Source organism: Trachinotus anak, unplaced genomic scaffold (assembly GCF_046630095.1).
Source record: "Trachinotus anak isolate AG129_WGS33_773 ecotype Australia unplaced genomic scaffold, CSIRO_AGI_Tana_v1 ptg000019l, whole genome shotgun sequence".
NCBI classification, from domain to species: Eukaryota; Metazoa; Chordata; class Actinopteri; order Carangiformes; family Carangidae; genus Trachinotus; species Trachinotus anak.
The window spans coordinates 709,866-723,276 of NW_027273870.1; the positions used below are offsets into that span (position 1 = coordinate 709,866).

Sequence of the window (13,411 nt, forward strand, 5' to 3'; positions counted from 1 at the left end):
GTGTACGGTTAAGTGGGTCAGCTGTAAGTCAGAATCCCACCCAAGGCTGCCAATTACAGTACAGCAGCTGCTTTACACTGGAAGATGATGCATCCTCTTTCTTGGAAGTCATCTTTGACAGCACATCACATGAGGTTTACTCACTGTTGCGGTGCATATGGTAGCTATTCAGAGACAGTGTGTGAGCTTAGCTGTGGCTGTTCATTCAATCAGAATGAGAGGAAGGAGAAAAGTCCTCTGGTGTGTAGCTCAGACAACATCTACGAGAAGTAAATCAGAGTTAAAGCTGACATGCAGGCACACAGACATACAGACAGAGGTCTCTAAAACTGCTGCTCCCGCAACTGACCAAGCAAAGCAAACACGACCAGGGTGGCTTCCAGCCGACTGCTGCCACTGCAGCTGAGAAGCCGCTTCCTCTCGAGTCAAACAAAGAAAAGAGAAAAGAAACTCTCTCCCGGGGATGAAATTTCTAACTGTTCAAGTATCAAATAAGTTGGAAAAAGCCACAACTTACCGGCTATTCTGTCTCGCTCCATAACTCAACAGCTACCTCAAATAACCACATGTAACCTCTCCTTTTTCTCTCCTCTCCTTCCTTCCCTCCCTTTTTTCTTCATGGAGACTTCCCCTTTCTCCTGACTTAGTCACCCTGTCCCCCTCTTTCAACCCTCCCTCTCTCCTCCCTCCTTTTCCTCCCTCTGTCTCCCTTGCTCTTACTTCCTCCAAGTTTTAATGTCTTCAGTCTGTCAGGATAACAAGTGAACGGAGCAGACGTCCGCAGCCATGTGCGAGTCATATGGAGTCCCTCTCTGCTGCTCTCTTTGCTCCCTCCCACATACATTTGATGCAGACACATATAAAACTGACAGTTTCATTTTCCTCTTTTCTCTTTTCCCTTTCTCCAAAGGTCCTCATCTGAAAAATAAATTCAGTCCACTTAATACAAAAGTAAAACTCACCATGAAACACCAAAACAACACACACTCCTACCATGTCGTCATAGTCGTACTACTCACGCTCTCAGGATGTAGAAACCCACATGAAGCCGTGATCCAAACTACTGATGACTGGCTCTAAGTGGACTAAACGAGTGTCCTGAACCATCATCGTCTAAAGAAACTTCAGTCCAGGGTCCTCAGGCATGAAGTGCTTCTCACTAAGGCTCGTTTACAGCGGCTAATAATCAGTGTTACAAGATCTCAGCCAACAAGCTTGTTGACCTCCTGCACATCAGGTGAGCGTCTCTCAGCTCGGCTCTATAAGAAATGACGTTTCTCACAGTCTGAAAGCAAAACCAGATTCAGCAGCGAAATCACTGGATTTACAAGAGTAACACAGTAACACACACACACACACACACACACACACACACGTCATGCCTAGACTCTGGTCTCTGACCCTCAACTTTCAGCTCGACAAGGTCAAGGGCCACTGAGCAACCCGCATCTCAGTGAGAAACTCCAAAGACATCACAGCCCACACAAACGTGCACACACACACACACACACACACACACACACACACACACCCATCTTTGTTTTTGTGTCGGGGAGAGAAGGAAAAGGCACAGCTCAACAGCTCACTTCCACTTCCTCTTTCTTACAGTGAACATACCTCCTCAACCCAGATTTGCACATAGCAACAACACCAGCTTCAGCAAAAACAATAAATAAAGGCCAAAACAAACCATCACACACCCACATACATGTGCATCTACCCACCCAAACACACATGCAAACATCACACAGAGGACAGACACACACACAGGCTGCTGGGGTCAAAGAGAACGTCTTTCATGGGTGAGGCCTGTGCTTGGATAAAGCAGTGATATGAGCTGCTGTTTCTCCAAACATGCAGCGATGACAGACACCTCTCACTGTCAGACCTGCCCTGATACAGAGGAACTTCTCTCTGTGTTTCCTGTGTCCGAGTTTAAAGATTCAGAAGCTGTAACAGGAAGAACCTTTACATTATTTCACAACATATGTCTGTAATATGAACACAAATGGTAGATGGGGCTTAGGGTTAGTAACACACACACACACACACACACACACACACACACACACACACTTGCAACACCCCTGCAGTCCTAGGGCCTTTTCTGACATCTGCAATAGAGAAGTGAGGAGAAGCAGAGCAGAGGAAGCAGATTAGGGATTTTAAGTTTTATTACACTGTGAGAATAATTTGAGTAGATTTACCCCAGAAGGTACTCTGTGAAAATGTGATTTATATGAGCCTATTCAGTGTGATTTATCTATTTCTTTTCATTTTCAGTTGGAATTTAGAAGCTTTGGCAAGAATTGTTATTTTAATGTGCAAGTCAAGATGTAATTGTATTGATATTATGCAATATAAACGATGGAACTGTTCTAAGTTCAATTAAACACCATTATGGTGGCTGCTTATATTTATATTTGTATACAGTATATTGATATAAATTAATAAACTCTCAGGTTTGAGCTCAACCTCAGCGCAGTTTTAATTTGTTAGTCAGGGCTAATGCAGATAACAGAACTATTCCTCTTGTCTGGTCAGTTCTCTCTTTTTAACTTTTTATCTCTGAGTGATAACGCAGCTGAAGTACAGGCAGATACACACAGTGACCCACATCTGCTCAAGGTAACAAATTTAACTAGAAATCAGGACAAAGGCAGAGAAATCCTACAGGAGCCTTGTGGTGTTGAATCCATATGGAAGCAGGATGCTGGTGCTGTGACAAACGTGTGGTTTTAAAAATAGAGACATGTCTCTTTTGGCCGCTGGCTCTTTCTGTCTCGTGATCATTTTCCAGACTTGAAAAGCTACAGTTAATCACAGGGTCAGGGTCAAAAAAACACATGAAAAACAATACATGTGCTCATGCATTTGTTGACTCATATTGGATAACACACAAACACATGTTCTGAGATACACATAAGCAGCTACATACGTGAGGAGATGCTAAATGTGTTTGTGCACATGTGGAGCATTGATGCTGATGCATACTGTAATTTATTCAAAGTTGTTGTAAAATGGTTTGTTTTCTCTTCCTGTTGTTGGATGGAGCAAAATGTCAACGCTGGACACACGTACACACACACACACACACACACACACACACACACACACACACACACACAAATTTGAATGGTGTTGATGGCTCAGTTGGAGAACCTGTAAAGAAATACTGTAAATTATTTAATGAAATAACAAAATGATTTATTTTACCTGCAATGATAAAATGAAAGGAGGGCATCATTTATTTTGAAGAATGAATGTGTTTCTGACATTTTTTTTATTGAATTCATTTTATTATTATTCATCTTCCTAATTATGTCACAAAACCTGCTTTGGAGAGGTAAAAATCCTTCATGTGTCCCTGGTAAATTATTCACTCCAGTGCTTCGGAGCATTACCTGAAGTGACACTGACCTTTCAGTTTTACTTATTTTATTATTATTATTATTTTATTTATTTGATTAAACAGCATAGGCACAAATTAAAAGTTAAAAACGTCATTAAATCAACACAGGTATGTTTATTCTGGGAACTATTTTGGTTTTACAACAACATGTAGAATTAATCCAACGAGTGAATTTCCCACCACAAAATGTAGCTTCAGAGTTGCTACACGATCTCTTTCTTTAAATAATGCAATTTCCAACAATTCCTAAGGCTTCTTGTTTTCATTTTTAATCATATATACTAACATATATATGAATATATCATTTAAATTTTTTTTATCTGCTCATGGATTTAAACTGCTTTTCACAAAGATTTTAGCGAGAGGACACTTCCCAGCACTTTACAGTTAATTAGGCTGTTTGAGCTTGTAAAGGACAAGATTCAGACAACCTGATGCAGAGAGAAGAGACTGAGAGGGCCTCCCTCACTCATACCTTTCACCACCTCCCCTCTCCATCATCCAAACCTGCTGTGAGATACAGCCAGACCCTCCCACACACACACACACACACACACACACACTCAAACTTACACATATGTGTAGGAACACTAGAACATCCACTTTAAACCAGAGACACACATATGCACATAAACTCAAAGGTTATCTGAGCAGATTCCTCTTGCATGACAGTACATCCTGTAAACATATAAAACACACTCTCAGCCCTTCTCCTCCTCTGACTTACGCACATACAACTAACATGTAGCCTGTGTTTCCACCCAGTGAGGCAGATGGTCATGAGGCGGAGACGGACACGTGCGCTTGTTCACTCATGCAAAACGAACTCAAACTCACACACTCACACACACACACACACACACACACACACACACACACACACACACAAAACAGTGTATCACACATTGACTAAAACTGGATGGTGAGCCTTGGGGTGCACATTAATGTAAGCCGTCACTTTCAGAGCACGACCTATGGCCTCACGCGTGACGCAAACATGCTAAATTTAGTGACATAACAGTTGAGCAAAAAAAAAAAAAAAACTCACCAGCATGCCAGCCAACACTAAAGGAATGCCTGCAGGGTAACGATGCACAGTGAAGGAGAAAGAACAGTGGGAAGAAGATAAAAGATAAAAGGAGGAGCGAGCAGGGGAAGTAGTGAAAGAGGTAAATGGAGGGGAAGAAGAGAGGGGATAAGGCGAGGGAGGGGAGGAGGACGAGGAGCTGGAGCTGCTTGTGTCTTCAGTGGTGAAAAATACTTGTGAGACAGATCTAACCACACACACATACACGCACACACGCACGCACACACACACACACACACACACACACACTTTTGTGCCAAATTTTAAGAAATTCCCTCAAGATGTGACAGAGATTTTGCCTTCACAAGGCCAAAACTGTGTTGACCTTTGACCTTTGACCACCAAAATCTAAACAGTTCATCCTTGAGTCAAAATGAATGAATGAAAGTTCCATCAGAAGTTACTGAGATATCGTGTCCACAAGAACAGGACGGACGGACAACCCTAAAAAAAAAAAAAATCTAAAAATGATGATGATGTGATTTTTGTTGGGGCTCATACCAGATAAACATGTGTCGTACCACAATCCTTCACTGTGACACATTTTACCTTTATCAAAAAAAAAACTGCAGCTCCTGCGGTTTGGATATTGCACTTGGCCAAACCATTTCAATAATAATAGTTCAGCCCTAATGCATTTTTCATAGAAGCCATTCTGACAGGCACAGGTGAGCACACCTGAATGGCTGAAGAAGACGATACACAGTATAAAAAGTATACAGTGGGCTGTGTTCACTTTATATTCACTTCATGATATATCGCTATGGTTTGCTCCATCTGACTATTCAACAGGAGGATAGGGCTGTGTGATCATTACCAAGCAAAATAACTGAGTTTCAATTCTATAACTCGCTATGACAGAGAGAGTATTTCTGACCTTAAAGCTCTTGTTGTCTTCACAAGTCTAGTTACATTTTTACAGAGTTGCACATTAGCTACTGTGTAGTCCAGTGTATAGCTGTGGAGTCAAGATATAAAAACTATTATGTGGTTGTAACTCTTTCACACACATGTATGAAGGTGGCTTCAAGAAATGCAACAACCAAAACACAGATGGACACAACATGATAATTCACACTACAGCAACCACAACTACACTGATCATATATCCATATGTAAACACACACAAGCATGCTTTACTATACACACACACACACATACACGCACGCACAGCTCTCTCTCTCTCTCTCTCTCTCCCCCAAAAAAACATTCCTTCTCCAAACATAACAGCAGATTCAAGAATCCCATCTGCTCCTAGGAGATGGTGGAGAGTGAAAAATAGACAACGGTACGATGTGGTGCTGCTGGCCACAGTCTGATGACCTCACCAGAGCGCTACGCAGCACTCATCTTCCCCCTGCCTCGTCTCCATCATACTCACACATATGCACAGAGAGAGAGAGTGAGAGAGAGGGTTGTGTCCCCTGCTGCTGCTGCAGTCTACACATCCAACCTGGGGCATGTACAGGGACGACACAACTCTTCACATCAGTTATCTACAGGAGCCAAATTTAGAGCTGGACCCCATACTCACATGCAAACCGTGAGGAAATACACTTTTGGAAACACTGAGCTCACATCCAGAAAAAGATTTCACTTTTTGTAAGTGCTACTCTACTGAATTAGGGAAATACCACAACATGGAAATCACTGTGGTCCTTACAACAGACCACTCGGATGATGATTCCCCAAAAACAGCTGTGAGGTTAAATTCTAAATCTGGAAGTCATTTCTGACAGGTCATCATCTTGAACATGATGTACCATCCAGAAAAAGCCCGGGAGCGATTCAGACACTGTTAGACAGTAAGTATGCATCATTACGGCAATCTGGAAATAAGAAGGTCTGATTGTATTTCAATTTTCCAATCAGACTTCCCAGCCTGGCGTGATGGCAGCCACATGGCCTCACAACTGATTCCCACTGAATCTGACTGAGTATAAAGGAGAGAAATGGACGGGAGAGCCGGTCTGCTGTTGTCCTCTAAGATAAACTCATTGGCTTGATGTGTTTTTCCTTTTAAGTTGCATCAGATCGTTCAAAATGATGCATTTTGGGTATAAATGCTGTATCACCCAGTCTGCAACTCATTCACTGGTGTGGTATTTCCGTGCTGGAGTGCAGATTCATAGCTGCTGACCTGCTGGGTTAAGTGAGCAGAGTGAGCCTGGACTCAATAAAATGTATGAGTGACTGTCTGAGAATTGTAAACATATCATTTATATGCAATTTCTTTCCCCTTTGAGATTCCCATGGACTAATTTGACCTTTATGGTTTCCATAAGTAATGGAAAGTTTTACAAATTGTTGGAAACATTATGAAAAGTAACCTGACAACTCAAAAAGGCTACAGCCATTTTCAATCATGCTTATGTCCACATTTATTGTTAGAATTCCCATTAAACACAGTAAGTAAATTTCAGACATGTTGAATGAGAAATGAACAGGAAACAATACAAACACTGCGTCTACAGAGGGTGTAGCATGAGCAGCACGTTAGCAGAGCAGCAGCAGCATCTGTGTCCACACGGGATGCGTTCAGGTACAATACTGAACTGTAGTTATCCTGCATTTTAGAAGCACTCAGAAGCAGAAAAAACAGACTTGAAGTACAAAAACATGATTTAGACATAGTGCTAATTAATCTTGAGCCATTATGAGACCAGAGTGAACAGATGGATTGATTAAAGTAAGGACCTGTGTGTTCTGTCAGACACGCGTGAGACAGACGACTAAAAACCTTTCTGTGTAGACTCGCAGTGCTGCCGTCTCTGTGAGGCCGCACTTACACAAGGCAGAGCTGTGAGTTAAACGCTAACACCAGCTAACATGCTGATGTTCAGCAGGTGAAATGCTCATTATGTTCTCCATCTAAGTTTAACACTAAACACAAAGTAAAGCTGAGGCTGATGGAATTTATATTTTTTTTCTTTTTTTTGGTATTATAAACTGAAGTATTGGGCAAATCAAAGATTTGACCTGCTTGAGGTGCTAGAGGAAACATCAGGGGACAACAAAGTCAGCAGGATTCATCCTCTCGGGACCATGCATGTCTGTATAAAATTTCATGGCAATCCATCCAGTAGTTGTTGATATATTTCAGTCTGGAGGAACGTGGTGGACTGACAGACCAGCATTTCTGTTCCTAGAGAAATGCCGTTGGCCTGGCTAAAAATACAACAAAATCTGAAATGAGGCAGAAACCAAATGTCCTCCAGTGTTTTAAATAATCTCTGTGATTAGCATGGTCTATCGCAAATTCTCAACCACTGAAGATGTTTCGCAGCTCATAAAAGTGGTAGTCAAAACAAAGCTAGACAAGACTCATCGCCAAGGTCATTACTGATGTTGAGTCAGCAACTGGCACAAGTTTTAGTCAGTGCTCAGATTCACTCAACCAATCATCTGCGAGAACCAGAGAAAATGATGGTCATAACCAATACATGACCCTGTTCCTCATGACAAACACAGTACACATACGCACAGAGGCGCACTCGCACACTTCGTCCAGTCAAATCCAGTTCACAGAAAACCCCTTTAAGTCATAACTCACACAGGCTCCTCTCTTCCAGCTCTCTGACAATTTAAATCCCACTTTCAGGTCATCTGGACTGTCGGAGGCTGTAAAAGTGCTAGTAGTGCAGTCTGTGTGTCTGTCTGTCCTAGCATGGCTGTGGTAAAACTGCTGGCTATTTCCTCCTCACCATAAGGTAATCATTAGATGTGAGAGGGAGCTGGCAGCAGACTACATAAAATAGGATAACCTCAGAGTTCCAGATCCCTTGCAGGGAAGACGGGGGTCTGTTGTAGCAATTGATAAATATGTGTGGATATTGCAGATATAGTACAAGCCACTGTAGAGGTCCTGGCATCTTTCATGCATCCTGCAGGATTCTTGTAAGAAGTCATTTTGGGGTTTTGAGTGGCACTGAAGCAAGAATAAAAACAGTCTGAAACGTTGGCTGCACAAATCCATATGAAGTTTGCTAAGCTGGAACAATAACAGTCTGTCAGCAGCGCTTAGCATCTGCTACAGTGTGTAATATACCTCATTCTGCTTAGAACTGTTATAATCCTCACTGTTTAACTGTGCGTTAGCTAAATGAGTAAAGTTAAGCTTAGACAGGCCATGGATGAGAGGAGAAAAGCTATGTGATTTGGATGATTATCATAAAGCCCAGATCCTGGCCACATCAGCCCCGAGGCCTGCAGCTTTCACCTCCATCCCTGCAAATTAGCCCGAACTGATGGAGGGAAGCTGCTGGAAAGAGAAAGAGGGGAGAGAGAGAGGGAGTTCGAGAGTTCCTGTGGTTCCCTGTGGCTTCAGAACTCTGTAATCAGCATGCCAAGCTCCTGATGTCTAAATCCACAACTCGGACCCAGACAGTCTACATTTACTCTACACACATACGCGTACATGTACAAAGGCGTGTGCACGCAGACACACAAGAGTCAGCTCCTGACACACGGGCTCCGAAGAGATCTCTGCTCATGTGGAGTTTGGTAAAGGAGCAAGTCCTAAATAAATGCAAAATGACTGAGTGTGAACTACAGCGTCTCTAGTGTCTAGTATCTCTGCAATGTTGCAATGAGCCATTCTACAATAGACATGGATAATTCATTAGCATCTGAGTTTTCTGATTTCCCAATTTAATTACTGAGACAAAAAACTTTCCTGGTGGAGTCTGACTGATACTGGATTTTTTAGGTCAAGTATCATCAGTATCATTAATTGGAAGTTTTAAAATCATTTTTTGGATAAGGATCCCTGCAGGCAATCAGCTGGCCACCAATGTCATCAGACACCGATATTTGGTTGAATGGCCGAGTGACCAAAATTCAACGTCAGGACAACGTCTAATGCCAATGACATACACACCGACATTCTAGACGACAAAATTTCTCTACGTTAAAGTCATTAAAGTCCAACATCTTTCTGCAGATGCACTGATATCCAGTGCCTGCTGCGATGATTTAAATGTGGTTATTAAGAGACTGTGACCCAGACATGAGCTGGCCATTGTTTCCAAACATGTCTTAGACATTTCCATTCTGTAATTTCTTGTTACTTAATGCCTCACATATTGGACATTTTAGATAAAACTTGACAATATGTATAAAATATGCATAAAAATCACTGGAAAAGCTTTTGTCTGGTGGCCTAAAGAAAACATTTTAAACTGCAAAAAATATAGATTGAGTAGGAAATGCAAAGAGCTCAATCTTAAATTAAATTGTGTGGAAATTGTGGTTCTTTTACAGCCAAATAGTTCTGAGAAGTTAAATCTCTGTAAAGAGGTTTTAATGTCATGGTTGGAACAGAAAAGGTGCAAACATTTTGCTAATCATCAGCTTTTCTTTGATAACATCAGGATATGGTTACCTTCATTTGTTTGTTTTTTAAACCTGTCTCACACAAGAAAACATAAAACACAATCAGCACTATAAAATGCAACATGACATGATGCTCTCATTATGATCAGCCCACTTTTACTGAAGGCATCTGCTCGTAACATCAGGTGTTTCTTTAATGAGCGTACGGCAAAATCATTCACGACTGACTGGCTGCTCATCATGATGAGCAGCAGTGACATGGCCTGTTTTCATCCTTATGTTATTCACAGGGGGGGTTTTGTTAAGCTGAAACGTCATCATCGACCATCTCTATTTATAGGCAAACTCTGACACAGTGGCAGATGATGTCATGCTTACAGGGGCAGATGACACCAATCACCAGGGAGAGAGGTCTCCTTCATGAACGCATGTATTGTTAAAGCATGGGTCATCATTTCTCTGCCCAAAGCTAAGTTTAATCAAATAGGAATTAGAGCTATGAAGAGAGATGAACTGAGAGATAAATCCATGAGAGACACAGCAAAAACCACGTGTCACTTCCTGAAGTGGGAGTGAAAGGATTAGGCTAATAGCTGAGGGAAAGTTTATCTAAGGGGAAAAAAGTTCCGACCTTTCAATGAGAGAAACTTTTGTTGAATAACCAGTATCTAAGGCAGCACTTGGGGACTAAGACGGTGAGCTTTTGTACTTGGCACTGGCAAGAGAAGACTGATAAAGGTAGTTTAATACAGGAGAGTGAAGCAGAGGTTTTAGAGGGATAAGGATTATATGAAGAGCAGAGCTTGGCAGCTGGACTCTAACGTAGTGAATTGAATTGACACTCACCGATGAATAGCAAACTCTCCACAGACAGCTTTATTATCACAGGGAGTAGTAGTGAATGTGGTGGCAGTCCAGGCCAATATATGACTCAGACTGAAGGGAATCCAGCTCAGCTGTCACTGAAGAGCCATTGTTAGAGGCAAATAAAGAGCTGTATTGACTCCACTCATCTGCTGGTTTTCTACGGGACCTACTGGTGTGGTTTAGTGGGAGGATGGACGACATGATGGATCCTGCAGTTTAAAGTGAAAAAAAAAACTTGTGCTCTGGTAACTTGTGGTGGATATTTTTCACTATTTGCTTTGGATTATACTATTAAACAAATACATTTTAAAAAATTAATACATCATTTGCTATTGAGAATAATCAATCAGTCCTACATGGGTGAGTCCAATATTCCCTCCTTTTTAGCTCAGTTTTTGGGTTCTACCACTTCCTGAGAGAAATATCAGCCTCTTTATTTGCCAAAAACTTCACTAGCTAGTCACTCACTGTGTCTGTCTGCTGCTTGCTGCTGGTTACACTTGGCTTTTAGAGCTTTTCTGCTCAAAACAGGTGCCTGCTGTGGCCGAAAACAATAAAGATACAAGACAGACAGCTGAACAATGAGCTGAAACTCACTATAAAGCTCTGTGAAGAGAAGCGGAGCTGAAACCTTTCACAGTGTTGTTAAATATACTGATCAGAGCAACTTTAAGTAATAATTCAAATTTGTATACAATCCTTAATTTGGATAACAATTTTTCTAGTACGATGCAATGACATGATCATATCATGATCCAATTTCAGTGAAATTCAATTAATAGCTGAAGCATCTCTAAGTCCTATTAGAAATATTAACTTTTACGTTTGGATGCAGATTGGACCTGCAATATTTCAGTGGTCTATTCTCATTTGAAGAACATTACCAGCTTAATGCGCTAAGTCAGTGTTGTAATGTGTGGGCCAAAGTCTGTATGTGCCACCCACTACGTCTAATCCGCTTTACTAAATCTTGGCCATAAAGGCCTCTAGGCTGCTGAAGCTCTGAGATGTTGAGTCATTGTAATAATCAGCCATTTCCTTGTAAGACTGGCAGAAACGAGAATATCTCCCCAAGACATCCAGCGTAGTGGTGGTCACTGCGTGTTCTACTCAGTCTGCGGCTCTAACATGACGACCTAAAAATACTTCAGTGAAGAAGTTTATTGTGGAAAAAAAAATCATCCCAATAGGAAAATACATCTACAGCCAAAGTCATCTTCACTGGCACCACATCAGTCAGTGTCCTGTGTTCCACCCACAAGTCAACATCAAGAACGCCTCCCTGAGTTTCTATCAAATCTTCTACCAAAGATGAAAGGTCCAAAAAATCTGCGTGACCAGCCCCCAGCAAACGTTCACCACAAAGAAGTCTATTCAAGCTGAGGACGAGCCTGTTTTCAAAAATGACCCAACCAAAGAGAATATATAGCACAGCTGACTGGGCTCTCTCATGCGTAGGATGATAGAAAGAAAAAAGGGGGGAGGAAAAAAAAAACAGTGCATTTACTCTGCTGGGTCTCCCTGTTCAGTCAGAGTCAAGTTACTACAGAACAACATGGGCACATCGAGTTCATTAAGCCCAACAAGCTCTGAGTCTCACTGGACTTTCCTAAATGGGAGCCAACATATTTGTGTTGGTGATCTAAGAAGGGACACCACAGTGTTCCTGCTCGGAGAGTCAGATGAAGCACGAGTGACTTGAGAAAGCACTGATCTAACGTACTCGGCCCAGAGAGGACGTAAAAGTTGAGAGGTATTTCCACATATGGAGGTTTGAAGTTGCTTTTGAGAGATTGAGATTTATTTTGGCCATTTTTATTGAGGCTTCACCGTATTAAAGAAAAGTAGAGGCTACAGAAGGACATGAAACTTGACAACAGCATAAAGTGAGAGGGATTTGATATGAAAGGGTTTTTCACACGAAGGGTCCTTCATCTTGGTCTGTGCTGCTCTCACTACACATCTGCACAACTCTGCATTATCACACACTGACAGCCCACACAAGCTAGAACTTTAGAAATGTAGAAGAAGAGTGACAGAACAAGGATTTTCATTAGGAAAAAAAAAACTTACTGCTAATTGGGTTCTCTCTCAGTTCAGCCATGAAATGTTCCGGCCTGACAGATAATTTGACACCTTTAGGTCAAGATGCTGAATTTAAAAAAAACTGCTGCTGCGTCTGTGAGCTTTGACCTGATGAGGATGGAGTGTGGCTGCGTAGAGAGAGATCTGAGCCTGTATTCACAGAGCATCTTAAGGCTAAAAGTAGCTTCTAACCTGCCGATTTAGGAGAAACTCCTAAAAATAATGGGCGTGTCAGTTGTGCTCTGTAGACCCCACATCATAGGACAATTCATATGATTTCCTTTGGATATTTGCCAACTACAGAGAAACTGCTGCAGCTTCATGGCCAGTGCTGGTCGACCTGGTGTGATCAGTGCCATAGATGGAACGCATGTAAAATTACTGCACCATCACAAGACGAGGACATATTTATAAACAGGAAAAAAAAAATCACACCATCAACATACAGGTTGGAGTTGACATGGTTGCAAAGTAGATCTACATGCAATTTGTGGATCTTCCTGGAGATTGGCCTGAGGCAGCTGTTTGAAAGGCATCATATTCATCATGTCGCTTGGTGGTGGACAGTGGATACAACACCCTACCTGACCTGGGACCACAGCATCTTTACAACAGGTACAACAGGT

General features: G+C 41.8%; 1 protein-coding gene across 2 annotated transcripts in view; it reads right to left on the bottom strand.

Moving 5' to 3' along the window:
- Positions 1-13,411, bottom strand: part of septin9b (septin 9b) — a 70,449-nt gene that overhangs the window by 54,699 nt on the left and 2,339 nt on the right. Inside the window, exon 1 of one of the 2 annotated variants that reach the window (XM_071503863.1) lies at positions 518-634. The exons of the other annotated variant lie outside the window; for it this stretch is intronic. Coding sequence (XP_071359964.1) covers positions 518-539 — 22 coding nt within the window. The 5' untranslated portion in view covers positions 540-634. Of the gene's footprint in view, positions 1-517; positions 635-13,411 lie in introns of those variants that run through there. 2 annotated transcript variants of the gene reach the window in all.